This window comes from Sturnus vulgaris, chromosome 2, assembly GCF_052056855.1.
Source record: "Sturnus vulgaris isolate bStuVul1 chromosome 2, bStuVul1.hap1, whole genome shotgun sequence".
Lineage (NCBI taxonomy): Eukaryota > Metazoa > Chordata > Aves > Passeriformes > Sturnidae > Sturnus > Sturnus vulgaris.
In genome coordinates this window covers 55,358,821-55,378,819 of record NC_142244.1, presented here as the reverse complement: position 1 = coordinate 55,378,819, position 19,999 = coordinate 55,358,821, and the positions used below count along the sequence as shown (strand labels likewise).

The following is a 19,999-nucleotide window of genomic DNA, read 5'->3' as shown; positions in this document are numbered from 1 at the left end:
GTTGATAATATAGATTAGCCTAGGTATCTTTAAATAAAAGTGGCATGCCTCTGCTGTGGTTCACTTGCAGGAAAATGGGTCCAAATCTCTTTCTAGATCTAAGGACTAAAAAGAAGTACAATATGAAAAATAATTATTATAATCCATCATTTTCACTGAAACAAAGCAGAACAACAAACAATTATGATACTAGACTGAATCATAAAATGGCAATATGCCAAGGTGTGTATCAGCTGAGTCTTCTAACTTGTCTGTTAGCAAAATAAAGAGGATTAGGGGAATGACTCATCTGTTGATTGGAAAATCTACTTTAAAGTTGCAAAAAAAATCAATAACATTTAATAAGCAATAACTCGCTGAGCAAAAAGCTTCTGTCCACTTACAGCTGCACTCCCCAGCTTGTAAACTTTGGATACTCTGGAGCAGCAGAACCAACCCAACTCTGATGTCAATCCCTCATCACCAGGTTGTATCTTCTTGTGTTTGCTATTGTCCTAGTGGCTGGGGTCATATTAGCAGCAACAAAATATGTGATGTATTTGCTTAGAGTAAAATCCTGTTTTTGCTGTAGCTGTCAGTGGCAATTTTATTCCTGGTTGCAGTGCAGTGTTTTAACCTTTCCTCCAAGTTTTGTTTCCTCTATATAAAATCTGGGTTCCTCCTACACCAAGCTAAGATTCGTAATGCAACTGAAGTTGTGAGTTTGAAACTATTTGTGGCCACCAAAGCGATGCCTGAGCTGTTGTAAAAGTGAAAAAGCCACGGTGTTCAAGCTCAGACTTCCACCCCCCCCCTCATCCCCTGTATCAGAGCAGCCAGCAGCTCCTTGCCCTGCGGGCGCTTCCAAACGGTGCCGCAGTTCTGGGCAAAGCCATCGGAGCTGGGGAGGTCCTGGCAGACTGCCCATCCCTCCTCTTATCTGCAGCCTGGGCTCGTTCAGCCCGAGCTGCTGCTTTGTCTTCATCTCGCAAAACCCCGATGTCACCAGACACCTCAGCAGAGCTCCGGCTTCACTCTGCTCGGCAGCCTGGTGAGGATCGAGGTAACAGGTTTGTCCAAGTGCTGTGTGGCTGTGCCTCCACTGTGCATAACTGCCCTGTGTTGGTGTTTGGCAAGTGACATCTGGTTTTCATTTTCTTTCACAGTGTAATTCATCACCTCCACCCCCACAGATTCACAGCGCAACTGCCTTTCTGCTTTCAAGACAATTTCAGCTGAATGTGTTTTGATTTACTTTAGCTAAAACTCAGCAGACACTACCATCAAATCATTCTCCTTTAAATTAAAAGTTATTTGATTTGCAAATTTTAGCAAGATAGGAGTACTCATAAAATCTTAATTGACAAAGTAATAAGATGCTCAGAAGACAAGGAACAACCATATAACAACTCTGCTCACCATAATCTAGGAAAATACTCTGGAGAAGCATCTTAGGCACATTAAGACCCATTAAGATATATTAGCACTAAGAATAATAGTGAGCAATTAGAAGAGGTGTAGAGATGAAACCAACTATTGTAGCTCAGTACAGGAAATTATTTAATAGTCCTTGTTGTAACTCAAATTACTATTTTTTTTTTTTTAAGTTTGGAAGCATCTTCCATTAAAAACTAGGTTTTGAATCTTGCACTTTGAAAGGGGAGACTGGCTTGTTCTGTTTGTGGACAGGCAAGGTCAGCTGAATAAAATTTAAAGCTAAGGAGTAAAAAATACAGCTGATTACAGACAGAACAAAAACAAGTAACTGACAAACTGGAAAGAATGTTTTTGTTGTTCGTTCTTGAGGCTTCTGGTGAACAGTTTTCTCCCCTTCGCTTAGACAAAACATGTAAACACCATCAGACGTAGCTGTAAGGAAAACTGTGAAGAGAGAATAAGACCTGAAGCAGCAGCCCACCTCTGGTGACATGGGTTATTTTCATTCTCAGTAACACTGAAAGCCCACTTTGCACTGTAATTTTATGTTTTCCTCATCTATGTCTTAGGGTTCACACAGATATTTTCATTGAGTGGCATTGTGTGTCGAGGTATTGTCAATTGCAAACAGGTTTACCAGGTTAAAGGCACATTGTTAGAAACAATACTGTACATGCACATATGCACGTTTAATAACCTTATTAAATCTACTAAATCAGGCAAAAGCCTAGGAAATGTCAGAGGTAATGCCATCTGTGCAACTCTAAATCTGCCCTTTCCCCATATGCATCATGGCTACAATCTTTAGTGACATGATCACCAATTTATTTTCTCCTCAGGGGCTCTGTCTCATTTAGTGTCCTCTCCTCGGTGGTCTTCCTTCAGCTTTGCATTCCTTGGACATCTCCAGGCTCACTGCACAGCCAAACATCCACATATTTTCCACAGGAAAAACAAGTGGAAATTCTCATGCAGGGGGCATGACCTTTGCTTAATTTAAAGCCATATTTAGTAGGAAGGTGTTAGAGCTTCTGCCTGCTTTAAAATTTTTCTAAATAAGTGGAAAACAATATACTGTCTTAGGAATCACTGATTTAAGTAGAAGATAAATCCATTGCATGGATTACTTCAGCCTGAATATTTTAACTTCAGAGGTCAAAGGTAAACAAAAACAATGTCTACTAAAGGTGAATGGTGGAAGGTTTTGGTTGAGTGACATGATTTGCTTTATTGATCATTCAGCTTGTGTTTTGATTAGCCCTCTGCAGTCCTGGAGTTTCCTCAAGACCCTTGTAGAAGAAAAGGAACAGGACACCAGAGGCTGGGCTCTGAGACTGGCTTCAAGTAAAACATCTGCAGAAAAAAACGGGAGGAGGAGTGTGCAGGGCTGGTTCTGTTCTCTCTTCCCTTCTATCACCTCACGGTGGTCTGTGGGTGAGGGCATTGCTGCAAAGCAACCGTGGTGGGCACGAGGAGTGGTCAGCTTCCACTTTTGTTTCATTCCTTTTCTTTGTGGAGCAAACAAGAAAGCAAAAAATAAGGGACCAACACAATGCTTCAGGTTTGCTTTCACCCACTTAAAAAAATAAGACCAGGCAATTAAACCAACTGCAGCAGCTGAAACAGTCTTATCCCAGAACAGGAAAGAAGCAACCCAATCCCATTTGTGTCACAGTTTCTGGGTTGCAATACTGGGAAGCCAGTATTGCTTCAATTTTACCATTCATCCCTCCCCCACTGCATCTGATTATCTGTATAAAAGGCTAATAAATTCTCTGCTGAATTTAAAAAAGCAGCAGTATTTGCATTTTGAACACCCAGCTGCACAGGATTCAGCCCATTTAATTATTATGCTTCACAGGATATACCCGGTTTTGTCACTCACCTCAGTGGGGAGGCATGGGCTAGCGAGGGATGGGCAGTGGAATTATCAGTCACTCGGCCTGCTGGTGTTTATTTAAATGCTACCAATTGCCACTCCTGATCTGGAGCCTAATTTATACTTCAGATTCGAGACTGCTGTTCTAGGAATAGCTCTATCCTGGTGCTAGCTCTTTAAATGTGTGCACCAGGAACCACATTCAATTTGACTAGGCTTGCATAAATCTTTGCCTAACAAAAAGGAGACATTTCCAGCCTGTGTCATTGACCTGTACTTCCATGAAGTGCCACTGTGTGGCATTTCTACTTAATTTTTGAATGTTTTGTTTACTTGAATTCACCTCTAACCACATTGCAGTGAAAAAGAAATTCTTCCATGGGCTAACAGGTATGTTTATAATAAAAATTTTTAGAAGGTGCTCATAATTTCCTCTCTATTCATTTTCCCACTGTTTCATTATCTGCAGTGTTCTTATGTAAAGTCCTCTTGGCAACGTGCAGCCTTTTATCTCATGTATTGTGTAGTGCCAAGTACTGTGTTTTTCTTTTGAAATAACACAGGGTTTGAGATTTTTAGATCAAGCTGCAAATGTTTCTTCTCTGATAAAGATTTTGGGTCAAGCAGCTCTTATTCCTTTCTTATCCTAGCTGAAATTTCTGCCAAGCAGGAGAGAGAGAACTAAGGATGTCATAAAATCTATTAAAATTAATACACTCTAATTATTGCAGTGAATTGGACTGGTGCAATAGCATTCCTTTGGATTCCTGAGCTTGTCTAATGGATCCCTCACACCAAACAAGACCTCCTTTTGAAAGGATGGAAGTTTCAGATTGTCTTGCTGAATTATATATTGATTTTCTTTAACACCAGCCTATTTCCTTGGGGAAGGCCTCCAGGGCAAGGGCTGTCTCTGTACAGAGCAAACACTGCTGATGCTGGGTGGCTTAGGTAGTTTCATTATAGAAGCATTTGCTACCACTCTCCTCTCCCAGCATGCCTTGGACCCAGACTAGATCAGTAAAAAATAAATTAAAATAGCCTACATATGTATGAATGTTAGATTGTATATACTGTATCTGCTGCACACCTCTCCTGATACATTATCTATATACCTGAGTGTGTGTGTGTTTGTGTTAAGGATACATACAGTATGCAATCCATACAATCTGAAATTTATTACATCATCTTCAGCAAGTTGAAATTTGCTGGGGAAGGTGATATCCTTTATTATACCTAGTGAGAAATTTGATTAAAAAAAGAAGAAAGTTACATAAGACCTTGCATACACAAGTGCTTTTAAACTGCCACAAATGCTCTAACAAGAGATAATATTTCCCCTTCCAAAAGTTGTGTCTGCAGATCATTATAGGTTTTATATTGGGAGTATAATTTGCTTCCTGTGTTGGAGGAGGAAGGTGCTGCTCAGAGAGCAGGCATTGTGACTGAAGGGTGCTCTGGTTCCATGTGGAACAGGAAGGGAGAAGCAGATGGGACACACCAGACCTTATATGAGTGCTCTACAGAGCTCCATGGGTTTCACAGCACCTGGCAACCTTCCTAGGACTCCTAGTGGCTAGCTCTGCTTCAGAGGGGGCCTCTCCTAGATTGCCAGCAAATTTGCCTTTTTTTAGGTAAGCTGCACCTTTCTTTGCAATCCTTGGTTAAAAAAAGAGACTTTTTAAGCCTCTCTTTTTAAGCTGTCAGGGCTTCCTGATGTGCAGTCCATCCTCCTCTCCTGTGCACTGCTGGGGAGTTGTGTGCAGGGAAGAAGACTTGTGCACTGCCAAAACCTATGTGAGAACGGAGAAATTGTGACTGGAAAGCAGCAGGTCAGACAGAAGGTAAGTACATGGTGGGAGCTGTCTGTGGCAGCCCTTTGCAGCTGGGTGAGCTCTAGAGGTAGATCTTCATGGGTCAGACCATCAGACTTACCTGTAAAGAAAATAGCAAATTGACTCTATTAATATCAACAGTTTAATTCATAAAAGATGTTTGGTAAATATTGTTTGTGGCCTGTATTTCCTCCTGACAAAACTGTCTATGAGAAAGAAGGACATCTATGACAAGGAGATTGGGCAAAATGAAAATCAGGAGCTGTTTGCTGCACCATGCATCCTTGTTAGAACACTGGCAAACATTTTCAAATCCATTGAAAGGTACCACCTCTAAAGTCGTCCCAAATATTTTTACCTCCTCTAGCTTGTTGTCTGTCTTATATATGATTCAGACTTTCTTTCTGTTTTCATCTGGTAGCATCATCCATCATAAAGCCTTGTTAAGTTAACAGCTTGGAGGCAAATCATGGCAATCCTTAGTTATAATAAAATCTCCTGTTCTTAAAACAATTTTCTAGTTTTCATTACTAAAAGCTCTGAAATTAGACTGGGCATTAACTAAGATGGAGCAACCCTTATTAGAGCTAGTGTGGACTCTGCTAGGTAAAATCCCTCCCCTCTTCTTCCCCCTGACATCCAGGTTTCCTCCTTAATTGATTAGAGACTTTTTTCCACTGTAAGATTTCTACACGTTGAAGCACATGCCTCTAGTATGATTCCTTTATCTTTTATGGCATTCCTGTAGAGACAGTTATGGGTATTTGCTTGCAGACCAGTCACCCACTGCCATGAATATTGCAGTGGGAGGCCTCACTTGGGAGCCAAGAGTCATCTTCTGCCTGCTTGTTCCAGCTACACCAATGCACATGAGATAAACCAGCACAACCCATCAGCATTTTGTCTTGGCTGGAAATCATTATTACATTCAAAGAGCACCTTCAGTTGAATTCCAACATTTTTCAAGGGCTTCAATGTTTGAAGAAAAATTGGCTTGTGCTACCTTGTGTTTGTGTCAGACCACGGGTCATGATGTGTTACCAAAAAATGTAGTATTTTTTTTTATATTTTAGTACCTGATGCAGAGAGTATAGTGCTTTTCACATTTGGGACAGTGGGCAGGTGGCACAGGCAGCCAGAGCATGACCCTTAGGAGGAGCATCAAAGGTGATCAGACTGGAGTGAGGGCAACTCCGATCCCTTTGCTGAAACTTTTGATTTTCAGTAAGACAAACTAACTGACTTTGTGACTGTATGTCCTATTCATAAAGTACCTTCATCACTAAAAGCTGAGATATTTGCAAAGCCTTATCTTCCTTTCAAGCTAACCGCTCCTGCATAATAGACACCACATGTCTCTGCCTATCTGTATCCTCCACCCCACCGTGGCATGCCAGCTGTCTGTACATCCTCACCGAGTTCTGAAGCCAAAACAGTTCACAGCAGCAGCTATAGGGGAAAGGCAAGTACATACAGAGTCCTTGCATGATGAAATGCTGATGATACAGTAGCTGCATACAGCCAAGGATTTTCAACAGACTTTTCTTCCCCTGCTCTACAATTTCTATTTTTGCTGTAGCCTTCCTTAGATTAGAAGGGGGAAGAAGAAGCCGAATTGCCTGTACTGTTCGAAATGAGCATGCACTAGGAATTCATGTAACTGCATTGCAAAGTTTTCTGTTTGATCAGCTGGTGCTTTCCTAGTACCACTCATTATTCTCTTGTTTCCTGACTGCTGCTCAGTTTGGAAGCTGATATTTTCATACAATCATCTTTCATGAGCTGGAATAATTTCCTGAATGGCAGTATATATTAAAGCTATCACAGTCTATAAAATTGGATTTCTTTTTACTAATTGCACCTGATTTTATATTTATCAGTGTTATACTTCTTTTGCTATTTTACTGACCATTCAATCCCATGATATCCTTCTCCAACTCTTTGCAGGTTTTGTCTTTAGTCTTAAGCCTGAGTGGCTTAGTATTGTCAGTAAATTCTGTCCCTGACTTCCCAAATTCATTTCCAGAACATTTTTCAATAGATTGACCAGCACAGAACCAGTTTTTAACTTCATTTATAATATTTTAATTAGTCTTCCATAATTAGCCCCTTTTCATTTCACACAATTGGACATTTGGCATGAGATGTTGCTAAAAGCCCATTTAAGATTTAAGCAAACTTTGTTAGTCAGATCATCCTGACATGCATGCTCAGAGATTCTTCCAAGGACCTGTAATAGATTTCATGGTTGTATATCCAGTATCTCTATTTCATTATGGTTTATGTCAATTGGCAAGGTACAGTCATCAATTGTTTTGAACCTGTATAGAAATTCCACACACAGGTGTGGTGGGGGGCTTTCGTTTGTTTGTGAATTTTGGATTTTTTGAATAATATTTGCCATTTTTTTCTCTCCTGTGATACTAATGCAGTTCTAAGAACAAGTTTTTCAGAAATCTCCTGAAAATACTTAATTACCTTAATGAACTGATCACCTGCTAGTAACTTATCTGACTGTTTCAATAAGACATTTGCTGACGCTTAAATTCAGCCAGAACTTCTGATTAAGACCCTGTCGAAAAATGTAAACAGCATGAAAATTTTGCTAAGCATTTCAACAGCAAACACTGATAAAAAACACTGTATCCATTCTAGTCTATTCTTCCACCTTTACACCTTGACAACATAGTCTCCCAAATTCTCTGACAACTGTCAGAGACAGTACTGTACTCAGAGCTAGTAGCATTAATAAATTCAGCCTCATCAAATCATGGGGAGATAGTATTACTTTGGTACAGCACACAAATAGGTTTAGTGCTGGCAATCTAATATCCAGACTTCCTGTAGCACAGTAAACATTCTTCTGCATTTGTGTTTATTAAAAAGAGCTACAAAAACATTTTGAAATTAAAGTCTTATCTAAAAGTTTTCCATTGCAAGTTAAGTTTTCCAATCTATACAGTTTAGATAAGGAGCAGAGCAAGAGATGACTCAGTCATCATCTGTAAATGACTCCATGGGCGATAAGAAAAAAAAAATTGCCATTAAATCTCTAAGCTACCTGGAAACAGAACACAGGGTATTGAAGACAAATTTAATCCAGACTAAATATAAAGCCTCCCCTTCATAAAGTTTATTGACTACTAGGAAGAATTTAAGTATACACACTCTAGTTATTCAAGATTTCTCAACTCTAAATTTGTTTGTAAGAGATCCCATCACACTGAGACTGAATTACCAGGCTTATTCCTGTAGTAACTGTGCAGTATTTTTCACCTCTGTTTTGCAGATAGTCACACAATTGCATGTGGTTTCTTCAGACTTGAAACATGTGATTCTATGATAAATAATGTCTATTCAATATCTCATTTGTATCAGTGTTACTTTGGCTTTAATGCAGCAACAAATCATCCTGTGTGCATAAATGAATATCCTCCTACTTTAAAACTTCAAATAAACAACATGACTCTGATGTTCTATGAACCCTGAAAGACTGAATGATTCAAATATATTGAATCATTTACCTGAAGAAAAGTGTGTGTTCTAACCTTTTTATGGCAACTACTGGAAAATACAATTTTTGCAGATGCAATCTCTCAAAGGAGTACACTAAAATAGTATTACAAAACCAGAGCAAGATTTTTTAAACAAAGGCTGAGAAAGGAGAAGTAGAATAAAATTGGTGAATGAGATTAAGTAAGATTAGCTCTAATCTCACTCAGAGTCACCTCTGTAGGGAAATATACTGGCATCGCTGTCTTACTATAATTATTCTGCTACAGTTATAGTATTATAAATTATTATGTTTCCAAAGCAACATATCAGTATTAATTCCATTGAAACCAAGGCTGTAAGGTCTATAAGAATCAATTTATGATATCCAGTTGTCTCTGGACACTGAATTACTGAAATTCAATAGGAAAACCATGGAAATAAAAGATGGACATAAATCCAGTAATAATAGACCAGAATTACTATGATTCTATGATCAGCTTATGCTTAAAGCAGTCTATTTTGAGAAGAGAAAGGAAGTCTGGAGCAATTCGTTATCTTTGTTGACTCGCTGAAAACGTTTAGGAATCACCAGCTGTTAGGTCAGTCCTCACACTGAGCCCCCCCAGCATCAGCAGGGGTTTGGTGCCCCCTTACGATGGATACAGGCAATCCAAGTGGTTGCAAACACACTTCTGGCTGATAAGACTGCTTGAGAAGGCTTCTGGGGATACAAATTGTTAAGAAAGCAAATGCTAACTGAGATAAGTGACTACTTAATGCTTCAAAAAGGTTAATAACCATTGTAAAGCAGCGAAACTTACCCACAGAGGCAGTAAACTTCCAGCAATGAACAGACCCACAAACATACTTTAGTACCCTCCCCTTCAGCTTTTATTGAGGTGCTCAGCCTCACTAACCTGATCTTGCATAGCACAAACCTGGATCAGGCTTTTCCTGTTTTGGCCAAATATTGTTAATAAATTCCTGATTATGAGAAAACACACACATACACAGACACACATGCAAAGGCTGTTGAGCATCAAAAAAAATCATGAATAATGGGACACTGGCACAGGTTCCCCAATGAAGTCGTGGGTGCCCCATCTCTGGAAGGGCTTAAGGTACGGTTGGATGATCTGAGCAACCTGATCTAGTGCAAAGTTCCCTGCCCGTGGCAGAGGGGTTGGAACCAGATGATCTTGAAGGTTTTTCCCAACACAAACTATTTTATGATTCTGTGAAGAGTGAGGACTATGTGATCTGGTCTTACCTCCTAGAAACATCATCCAGTTAACCTAGGTACTTAAACAAAAGGATCAAACGGAAAAAGACAAAAAGCCAACAGAATTGGAGACATTTAAATAGAGGGCGTTTCTATTTCAATTAGTTGAATACTCCAGTGATTACTGTTCACACCTAAAAGCTGGCACTGATTACCTAAAATTAGATTTCTGAACAGTTTTAGCAATTACCTTAGGTTTCTCTCATCTAGTTAACACTGCAGTATGTTACTTTTTTTCTTGTGAAAGTATTTCTAATCCGTAGAGAACCCTTCTTGGTCTTCTAAAAACTAGACAGATTGCTCAGTAAATCTTTTCTGAAAATAAAACCTGATTTGGTGTAAGAAGTGTTTTGTCAGATTCTTTTTAATTTCCCTATTAGCATCATAAGGGTATACACTTTAAAAGGTTTTTAAACTTGGCACTTATGTAACTCATCATTCCATTTTACTAATTACTCAGAGGGAAACATATGAGAGATATTTACGTCTCTGTGTTGATGCATCTGTTAGAATGCAAAAGAGAGGGCTCTGTATTTAGAAGAGTAATTCATTACAATAGAATGTATTTATATTAGTACAGAAATAAAGCACCCAAGACTTTAATAATGGGAAATTCTCAATTTATTTTATCAAATTCTCCTACTATGCATTTCTTCAGAAATCGGTTTCAAGGCAATACATAATAAAACATTCAGAGAATTAGCAAGTTAGTGCACAAAGTAATTTTCTCAGTCTGGTCATAGACACAGAGATAAAACAGAGTCTAAGCATCTCATAATTATCAACAATAAGCATCCCTTGTCCCTTGTTATCACAGATACTCAAATGCCTAGTGGCAAGGCACATTTTGGCACCTTGGCCTATTTCAGTAAAGCCACACAACACTGGATGGATGCTCCCCATTTCTTGGGGCTGCAAAAGCTCATGAAAAAGAGCTGAGAGCAGATCCATGCAGCAAACAGAAACTTGTACAAGTAAGTTATTTGTCAACATCCAAAAGTGCACTATATTGCTTTACTGAACACAAAAACATGTTCCCAAAGAGCTTGGAGTTCTATTTTCAAATGGATGTGACAAAGGAAAAAATAAATAAGGAGAGGATGTAGTGAAAAAAGATGGGTATGCCTGGACCCCCTACACCACCAAGATATGCTCAAATATCATGATATTACAGCAAAATTTTATTAAATAAACCCACCTTGTATAGACAAGAAATAGCTAAATTGCACACAGAGCAGAGATCCCTGAGCTAGTAAAAAACTAGTTAGAAAAGCCACACAACACACTGTGTGGACATATTCATATTGGTCTAGAGGAAGTATTGTTATTTTTTAAGCAAATAAATGTTGTTTACTAGCTCCCATTCAAGACCAAATGAGTGATGGATCATATTTGCTAGTCTATAACCTTGAAGTTCTGCTTCTAAGGCTTGAGTGAGGGCAGCCACAGGTGGGATCTGGTCTTATTGTTGTGGGTGTAGTTAACAACAAAACATTCACATTTAGTGCATTAATCTCAGATAGTGCTGAAATCAGGAAGTCAAGTTCCACAGCTGAGTTACTTTTCAGAAAAAGTATGAATCTAACTTTTCTGAACAGCTTTTCCATCTGCTGACTCACAAATTTGTAATCTTAGGTTGAAACCTACCAAATTAAGTAGCATTTGCTTTTGATAACGTTTACTGAAGTAGGTATTTCCCATATTCCCTTTCTAAGAAAGTATAAAAAAATGACCTCTTTTAGCTGGTGATTAGCATTAAAATAATCCACACAGTAGAATAAGTGTGTGAAAACAGCAAAAATTCTCTCAAATGTTTTAAAGAGCTAGAAAATACGGAATGTGGGTCCACAGTCTTACCATGTTCATCAGTTATCCACGGTCTCATTTCTGCCATGCCATGTCCCCCATCCCATTTTTCCCATACCGGGTTCCTTCTATGCTATAGTGAACTTAAAATCTTGTAGCAACATGTAAAGAAAGCAGAACCATTTTGTTCTGGGAATGGAGAGGTAGGACGTTTTGGGACAGAGCTTAGAGACATCTGCTATAATATAGTGTAAGAAACTTAACTGTACACATTAATGGAGTTGATGAAATCTGAGTTCTGGAAATAAATTAAAACAGATGCTTTGCTGTTAACTGACAGAACTTCAATTGAATCAGAAGAAAATCATATGTATCCCAGTCCCTACTGCTGATTAAGACTTTCCTAGCAAATCGCAATTTATTTTTCTTGAGGAACTTACATGACATGAACCTCAATATGTTCCACTATGAAATCTTACGGAACAGAAAACTCACACTGATATAAATCAAATAAGGTTAAGAACTAATTTAGTTAAAAATCAGTACTTGGCTGCTGTGGAGATACTTTTAATTTAGTTTGAAGTGTCTAATATCAGTTTAGCTGAAGCTTATTACAGACTTTATGGCTTTAGCTAGAGCTGAAAAGAGATTTCAATACTTAGGTCATTAACCACCTAAGGCAGATGCCAGTATCAGTACTGACACCAATATCCAGCAGCATCTAATTTAACATTGTGACACATCCTTATATTCTCTGTTGGACAGTATCAGCACAACCATTCAAAAAACAAAGTGAAGAAACATTGAAATGAAGTGCTCTTCTCCCAGGAAATAATTTATAAAACTTCTTTCAGACATTTCTGACCATATACAGTAGAACCCCAAGCTGACCCCATACATTTAAGATCAACAGTTGTGTTTGTGAAGTTTTATATAATAAAATTAAATGCTTATCATTTTACAATTGCACCAAAAGTAAAAGCCACCATATCATTACTTAAACAAATAATAGCTCAAGACCAAGTATTTCTCCAGAACTCCAGAATAGCTAGGACAGAGTCTTAGCTCTAGAGTTCTGGGAGCACTTGCACATTCTGTACTTTTCTAAGGAAACCCAAGCTATAAAGAACTCAAGGAAATGTGGTCCTAAGGCTTAAATGTCACACAGCTTGTGTGTCACAACAGCCATGGCAGTTGTGGGAAACCATCAGCTTAAGGGTACATATTTTTGTACTTGCTGGGCTCCAATTTCTGCAACATAGACTGCTCCACTCTTCATGTCTACATCCACAAGGTGTGGTTTGGTTTCATCAGCCAGCTGGACACTGTGGACTATGACACAGTCCCCAATGGAGCCAACTGGAGGTGCTGCTAGGATTGCCAACCGGTTGATATTCAGCTGAGCTACAATCAAGTATTTGTAATCAGCAGTAAACCTGTGAAAGATAAATATATTTTTGAACTGTGAACTCCATATGGCATCTCATTTTAACACAAACAAAACCTCTTTAATAGTCACAGTTTTGAAGGCTATGACCAACAAAATACAATGTAACATGGGGAATTAAGTTGTAAGCCTTCCTCTTCCTATGGCTGCTCATTGAGATGCATTCTGCTACAGAAAACTTGTTCAAGAAAATCTTTCTTCCTGTAAAAGCTGCAACAGTAAGCTTAATAATAAATAAATTGAAGCTCCCAGTCATGCACTCAAATCCACAGGGCTTGTTATAAAGCCAGGATTTCCCTGTCAAGATGCAACTCTACAGATCTATGCATACATTAGGACACACAGCACCTCATTACACTAGTTAACTCCATGTGAGCAGGCATTAAATATCAACATTTTAATTCACCGTAGGAGTACACCTTATTTACATAATTGTGTGTTTCTAGAACTGTTCAACAATACCTGACAGAATAGGGCCCATCTTCTGAAAAACAGCCACTCCAAGACCCAAGCCATTCTCCTGTGACTTTATCAAAAACTTGGATTCTCTTGTTGCCTCTGTCTGCAACCCATACCTGTTAAAAAGAAAAATCATGGCTATCAGCAAATAGAACAAATTAAATGCATTTGTTTCTTACAAGAGCAAAGTTCCCTGTAATAAAAAATGGAAGAATGTACCCTGGAGAATGTATACTTTTTCCCATTCAAAACTAAATCAGATCTGACTTCCAGATATAAACCAAAACTGACCTTCAGTTAACATATACAAATTATTTTACACTACTCAAACAGAGAAATCAGTGCCTTTTTTTTTTGTAGCTATATGGATATACTTAGTAGGATTTTCATCCCCACAATGAAGACATATTTCCACCTATTAAATTCTGAAGATCTGTCTAAAGGTCTGTCACCTGCATTTTTTTTCCAATGGTAGTCTTATTTCATGATCATGATCTGCAAACACTCCTGATATACCTAATACTACTACAAATATTGAGCCATTTAAACACTTAGAGCATGTTTACCTGGTTTTGTCTACCCAGTTTTGCTTCTGTCCCACCCTGTGTTAACTGGGTTCACAAACACTGCAAGCTAGCAATACCACTAGACAGTTCCAATAATGGCATTTTTTGTACAAAAGTCCTGGGGTATCACCAAAAAGGAAACAATAAACATAACCTTAGGTCTTTCATCACTGTTTTTATATGAAGCACTACTACAGCATTCTCTTAGATTTCTTATGAATTAACTATTAATTCTCAACCTAAACTGATGATCAACACTACACTACCTTGGCAATAAAATGTAGCTCATCCCAGTCACTGTCTTTGAATGAATAAACTCTGCAGGTTACCCTGCAGCATAAAGTGACCATGTTCCTCCTGTTTTTTTCTCCCACTCTGCCAGTTTTGGCAGAGAATTGATTTTTATATACACTTCTTATTCTAATTCAGACAGCATCAGCAGAATGAACTTCAATCACTGGTGTTTTAGTGAAGCAATCTTATTTTCCCTGAAACAGATTAAGAAGCGACTGCATAATTCCTCTCTAGGACTGCCAGACCAAAAGCCAGACTACAATTAACACCTGGCAGAAGCAGACTCTTGGAATGCCTTGAGCTGCATGTAAAAGAGAGTAATGTCCACAACCTAGCTAGAGCCTCACTATACCTAAAGCTTATCTGGAATTCCCAAATATGAAATTAAAGACCCCGAAGTGTAGCAACTGAGGGTAACAGACCACCACTTTGTCCCCTAGCAGGATTGTCTTTAATTAACACATTTGAGTATTTATATGTTTCTTCTGTACATAAATTTTAGGATCAACTATACAGCCAGCCACCAGGAGAGAGAAAGTTACCACAAAAAAAAAAAAAATCAAGAAAAGTAGAGCTGATGTTTCTAGCTCTTATCATTCATCCCACACATGTTCACAGCCCAGTTTTCTGGGCTGTACATCAAAGGACAGGTATTTATCACTGGACTCGATTCTTTGGTATGCACTTTCCCATGGAAGAAGAACTGTTAATCAAGGTCAGGATGGTCTGAGAAGGCCACTGCTTCTACATGAAGAAACAGAAGTGCTTTAATTTATTACACAACACACTTCTCCTATAGTCTCACAATGGCAATCTGTTACAAAGTGCAGGAGGAATACTGTGTTGTTGCATGAACACTGGCAGTGTAAGTGGTCAGGATCCTGGTGTTAACCTTGGAATTAGCTCCTTCCATAGAACCTGCAGTATGAAACTTCAGCTCAGGACTATCACACAGAAAACTGTAGTCCCATAAAGCAACACAGATCACAATAGCTTAAACAAAAAATAAATACATTTTGTTTTGTTCAAGTACATATAAACAAGTCTGTTGTAAGATGAAATTAAAAATTTCCTTAGTTCTTTACCCGTCCAAAAGCATCCACTGTTACACTGTGAGGAATCTTGAACTGACCAATGCCACTCCCATTTGTTCCAGTCAGCCATATCTCTTTGTAATCTGAACAGTGAGCACCGTGAAAAATAAAAGTCAAAAAAATCATAGTGAGAAAACAACAAATAAACCAGCTTTTAAGTCATTTTAAGTCATTGCAAGGTTACTTTGGGTAATTTGTAAAGGGTGAGACTTCTAAACTGTTTAAACACTGTTCTCCCAATACATAAATCTGAGAGAAAACATGACTACTACAGTGACTACTGGATTATTATTAGTGGTTACAGGATTATGGTTACAAATATGTAGCCAGTAATACACAAGAGCCAGAATCCAAGGTTCTCTTAAGCACTGGAAAAAAAAAAAAAGTTGGCTGATTATTCTATCTATTCACTTGTTTCCTAAATTGATTTTTAACATTTCTTACCCAGAAGTTTTTACTTTTAACAATTTGCCATTTTGCACACTAGGTATTAGGAAACTATCTACTTTATGATAGCACAATGGAGAAACAGTAGCTCCTCCACTTACTCCAACTGTGGGCATGTGCAGACTCTTTAGTAACTGTCCTAACTGAGGAGTAAGCTAATTAAAATCACAGAACGATTTAAGTATAAAAGTCTTCAGACTCTGTCTGGTCCAACCTGCTCCTCAAAGCAGGACTAGCCTTGATAAAAAAATCCAACTCTGATGTTAGATCAAGTTGCCCATAACTCATCAGCTTTTGAACATCTACAGGAATGGAGAGTGCAAATCATCTTTGGGCCACCCTGTCATTCACTGCCTGACCATGCTTGTTCTGAATGTTTTCTAACAAAAAAAACCCTCTGAAATTCACCCTTCTTGAATATTTTGCTGTGTTCCTCATTCTTCACTGTCTATCTCCAAGAAACGTGTGTCTCTCTCTTCTCTATAGCCTCCTTTTGCTGACTTGAAGACAGCAGTAAGAATCCCCCTTAGCTTTCTTAGAGAGTGAACAAAGTCACTCGCTCAGCCTCTTCTCATGAATGACTAGGAGATTTCTCCTGAAGTGACAAGGAATAAAGCAGAAGCTGATTCAATAAGGTCTCCAAACTAAAGTTAAATGACAGTTCTGCCTAATACTCGCTTGAAAGTATTCCCAAGACATGCAATTTTAAAATCCAACTGCAACAGTTCCTTTTTCCATACCATCTGATAATTTCAGCAATCTGTTGTTCATCCCTCCATCTCCATCAACAACATAGACTTCTCCAGTTTCCTCCACAAAGATCTCTGCTGGTTGATCAAACTGCAGGGGAATCAAGCTTGAACCAGCATTACCGGGTGTGCCCAAGACCTGCAGAAGTTTACCCAAAGGGCTGTACTGTTTCACTGTGTGTCCGTATTTCCCTGAATCAAGGAAAAGAAGGAAGTGCAAAAACATCTTAGCAAACAAAATATAAGTATTAAACCTGACTGCAAAGATCAAAAATGTGATACTCAAAAGAGGTATTAATACATTTAACAGACAAAATTCTATAATGGGATTATGGTAGTGGGTTAGGAAATCTATAGGCTATAACAATATTTATCCACTGTCTTAGGATCACTGAACCTAGGTCTATCAGCCTTTTTCCCTGATACTTCTGGCAGTGAGGAAGTGCTGACCAAGCTCAGCAGTTGTAAGCAGACACACAGCACAACTCATGAAACTTCAGACTATTCTGTGCAGCACCTGAGAAGTTTGTTCATGGCAAGAAAAGTGCAAATCTATCTCAGAATTGCTTGAGAGACTTAAATAAATTAGTTGTTTAAAGAAATATTACATTTTCTTCCCCACCAAATATTTCTTATATCACCACCATGCATACCTGTTCCAACATCTGTGATCCATACTGAACTTCCTGTTTCAGTGTTCCATACAAAGATACCATGAGGCATTTCAACTGTATCATTCCAGGAGTGAAGTAAATAGCCTTCTTTTGAGAATACAAGTACCTTCGGTACATTGTCTCCCCGCTGAAAAGGCAAAAAAAGTTCTAAAGAAAACATATTAAGTAAGTAAGCTTATAGTTTAAAATTCCTCTTTGAGAAGTTTTTGCAATGTTTCATGAATTGAAAGAATCTCCTGACATAATTGTCTGCCAGAAGTCTCTTTCCAGCTAGAAAAGGAAAAACAGATAAGGGTCTAAATTTAATATCAAAAACCTTCGTCAGTCTAGACTTTCATCTTACATCACACAGAGTCCAGCTTTCAGAGCAGTCAAGTGCCTGCAGCTATCCTGGTCTTCAGCTTGAATTGTGATTTTGTGTTCCTGCTAAAAAGTGTGCCCAGTGTAATGGCCGTGAAAAACTGCAACAGTGCTTATTAACTGCATGGCACTCAAGTACTCATACTGTGCTTTACAAGAAATTCCCACCACATCCCATGGAGAGAATGTCTTAGCCATGGCCAGGTCACACGTGGACCTGGGTAGAGGAAATAATTTAACTCCAATTACTTTAACTGGTTGAAAGATCTGTGTAGTTTTGGTTTTATGGGACAAGGCCTCAAACAATGGAAGATTCAGTTGCCTCAGAATCACATTTTATTTTACAAGTGAGGGAACAAGCTGCTGTAAGTTAAGTTGGATCATGCATTTATACCACAGAGATGTAATGCTTTTAAAAAAAACCCGCAAAAAAGTACTGTGCCAGAACTGCTTTCAAAAACAGAAATAGCAGAGACAGTTCTGCTTATATTTTCTGAGTTTGATAAAATAATTATTCATATGTATATAAATATGAAAATATACTTAAGCAAACATACACATATATATCCTAACCTTAACCAGATGCTTTAAAGGCAAAAGAACACAAAAATAGCACAGAGAGAAATACTGTATTCCCACTCACTTGTCCTACATAGACCAACCCATGGAGAGAATCAACAGCAACACAAAATGTTTGACCAGTGAAGTCTTCTGGAGTTTTAGGCCAGCCTATGTCCAGCTTGAACATCTGTTGCTCTCCCTTCCAATGAGAAAAGTACTCTGCTTTTAAAACCTGAGAATACAAAATAAATAAATAGTAGTCAAATTCCATGAGGGTAGGATCAAAGGAAACAGCAGCTGAAAGTAACTGCACTGAACCATCATTAATTCATTTATTCAACTTAAATTAACAGAAACAGGCTTGCGGCCAGGGGTTTGGACTGCAAGTGGGAAAGCTTCCACAATCTGAAAACCAAGTAATCAAGTCTTTTGGACTGGGAAGCTCTGGAATTTGAAGGTAAAACACATACCCTGAAATTTCCTACACCAGAGCTGCTGTTAATATATGTAAATCATTCTCCAAAATGAGGGAAATGAAGGTTCCAAATGCACCAAATTCAGTAGCCACTTGAAGATGTGAAAATAAGAAAAAATAATACAAGTCAAGAAAGAAAACACCTTGGAAACGAAGAAGTGTAAAATGCCAGCAACAGTGAGACTCGGGTCAACGTATACATTTTAAATGATAACGGAAAAAACAATTTTCCACCTTCTTGTTCTGTTTTTCCAGCAGAAGAATGGAAGCCAAGCATTGCTGCAAGGTGACCATTGAAGGAGAGCACTCAGCACAGAGCTAGGAAGTAACGCAGGAGACGCTGAAGGCCCACGGCCACCTGACATTTCTGTTCCTCGCCCTGCTGGGACCAGGGGACACACTGATGACACAGAGCCACAAACAAGGCTGGGCTACCATGAAGGAAAGCCGCGAGCAATCAAGCAAGGAGAACATTTGTCAGTATCAAGTGGGAAGTTGAAGTGGGAAGTAGGGAACCCATAGACTGCATTTCCCTCGCTGGGGCGCAGCACAGCGCCTGGAATCCCCTGGAAGGCGCCGCCCGTGCAGGCATTGCCTCGGCGGGGCTGCGAAGCCGCCCCAGCGCCGCAGCCTCCGCCTGGAGCCCACAAGCGGCGCGGGAGGCACCGAGAGCGAACGGGTCCCGGGGCACCGCCCGCACCCCGGCCCCGGCCCCGGCCCCGGCCCCGGCCCCGCCGCCCCGGGCGCGCCCCTCGCAGGGGCCCCGCCAGACCCTCCCCGCTGTCCGCCCTAACCGGAGGCCCTGGCTCGAAGTCCCGGGCGGCGCACCTGCGAGCCGCCGAGCAGGGCCAGCAGCAGGGCCCGCAGCGTCCCGGCCATGGCAGCCCCGGCCCCGTGGCCGCTCCCGCCTCCCGGGGGCCGGGCCGGTTGCCATGGCATCCACGTGGCCGCCTCCCCTCCCGCACGGCCCCGGTGGCCGCTGCTCCCCGCGCCGTGCCGGGCCCGGGCCTGGGGGCGGAGGCGCGGGTGCGGCGCGGGGCGGGCGCGGCGGTGCCCCGGGGCGGCGCTCAGCGCTTCGGCGCGGCGCGGGGAGCTGGGCGAGGGGCGAGTCCGCCCCGAATTCCCCCCGCTCCTGCGCAGGCATCGCTATCGTCGCCCAG

At 40.0% G+C, this 19,999-nt stretch overlaps 1 protein-coding gene across 2 annotated transcripts; it reads right to left on the bottom strand.

Annotated features, from left to right (window-relative positions):
• Window positions 1-10,510: 10,510 nt before the first annotated feature.
• Window positions 10,511-19,778, bottom strand: NHLRC3 (NHL repeat containing 3). 2 transcript variants are annotated; one of them, XM_014868884.2, is made up of 7 exons: window positions 19,668-19,778; window positions 18,447-18,596; window positions 17,423-17,570; window positions 16,761-16,961; window positions 15,565-15,656; window positions 13,623-13,735; window positions 10,511-13,149 (listed from the first exon to the last, which is right to left on the bottom strand). In XM_014868884.2, the coding sequence occupies exons 1-7, from the start codon at window positions 19,776-19,778 to the stop codon at window positions 12,921-12,923; spliced, it is 1,044 nt and encodes a 347-aa protein (XP_014724370.2). In that variant the 3' UTR covers window positions 10,511-12,920. The 2 variants fall into 2 exon arrangements, with proteins under 2 accessions (XP_014724370.2, XP_088015731.1); XM_088159605.1 differs by lacking the exon at window positions 19,668-19,778 and adding an exon at window positions 19,074-19,251.
• Between the last annotated feature and the right edge of the window lie 221 nt (window positions 19,779-19,999).

Coding starts and splice junctions, on each gene's coding strand:
- NHLRC3 (XM_014868884.2), bottom strand. CDS start 19,778: ATGCCATGGCAACCGGCCCGGCCCCCGGGAGGCGGGAGCGGCCACGGG. Junction 15,657..16,760: donor ATTGCTGAAATTATCAGATG/GTATGGAAAAAG, acceptor CTCACTGTTCAG/ATTACAAAGAGATATGGCTG. Junction 13,736..15,564: donor CAGTGGATGCTTTTGGACGG/GTAAAGAACTAA, acceptor TCTTTTTAACAG/GTATGGGTTGCAGACAGAGG.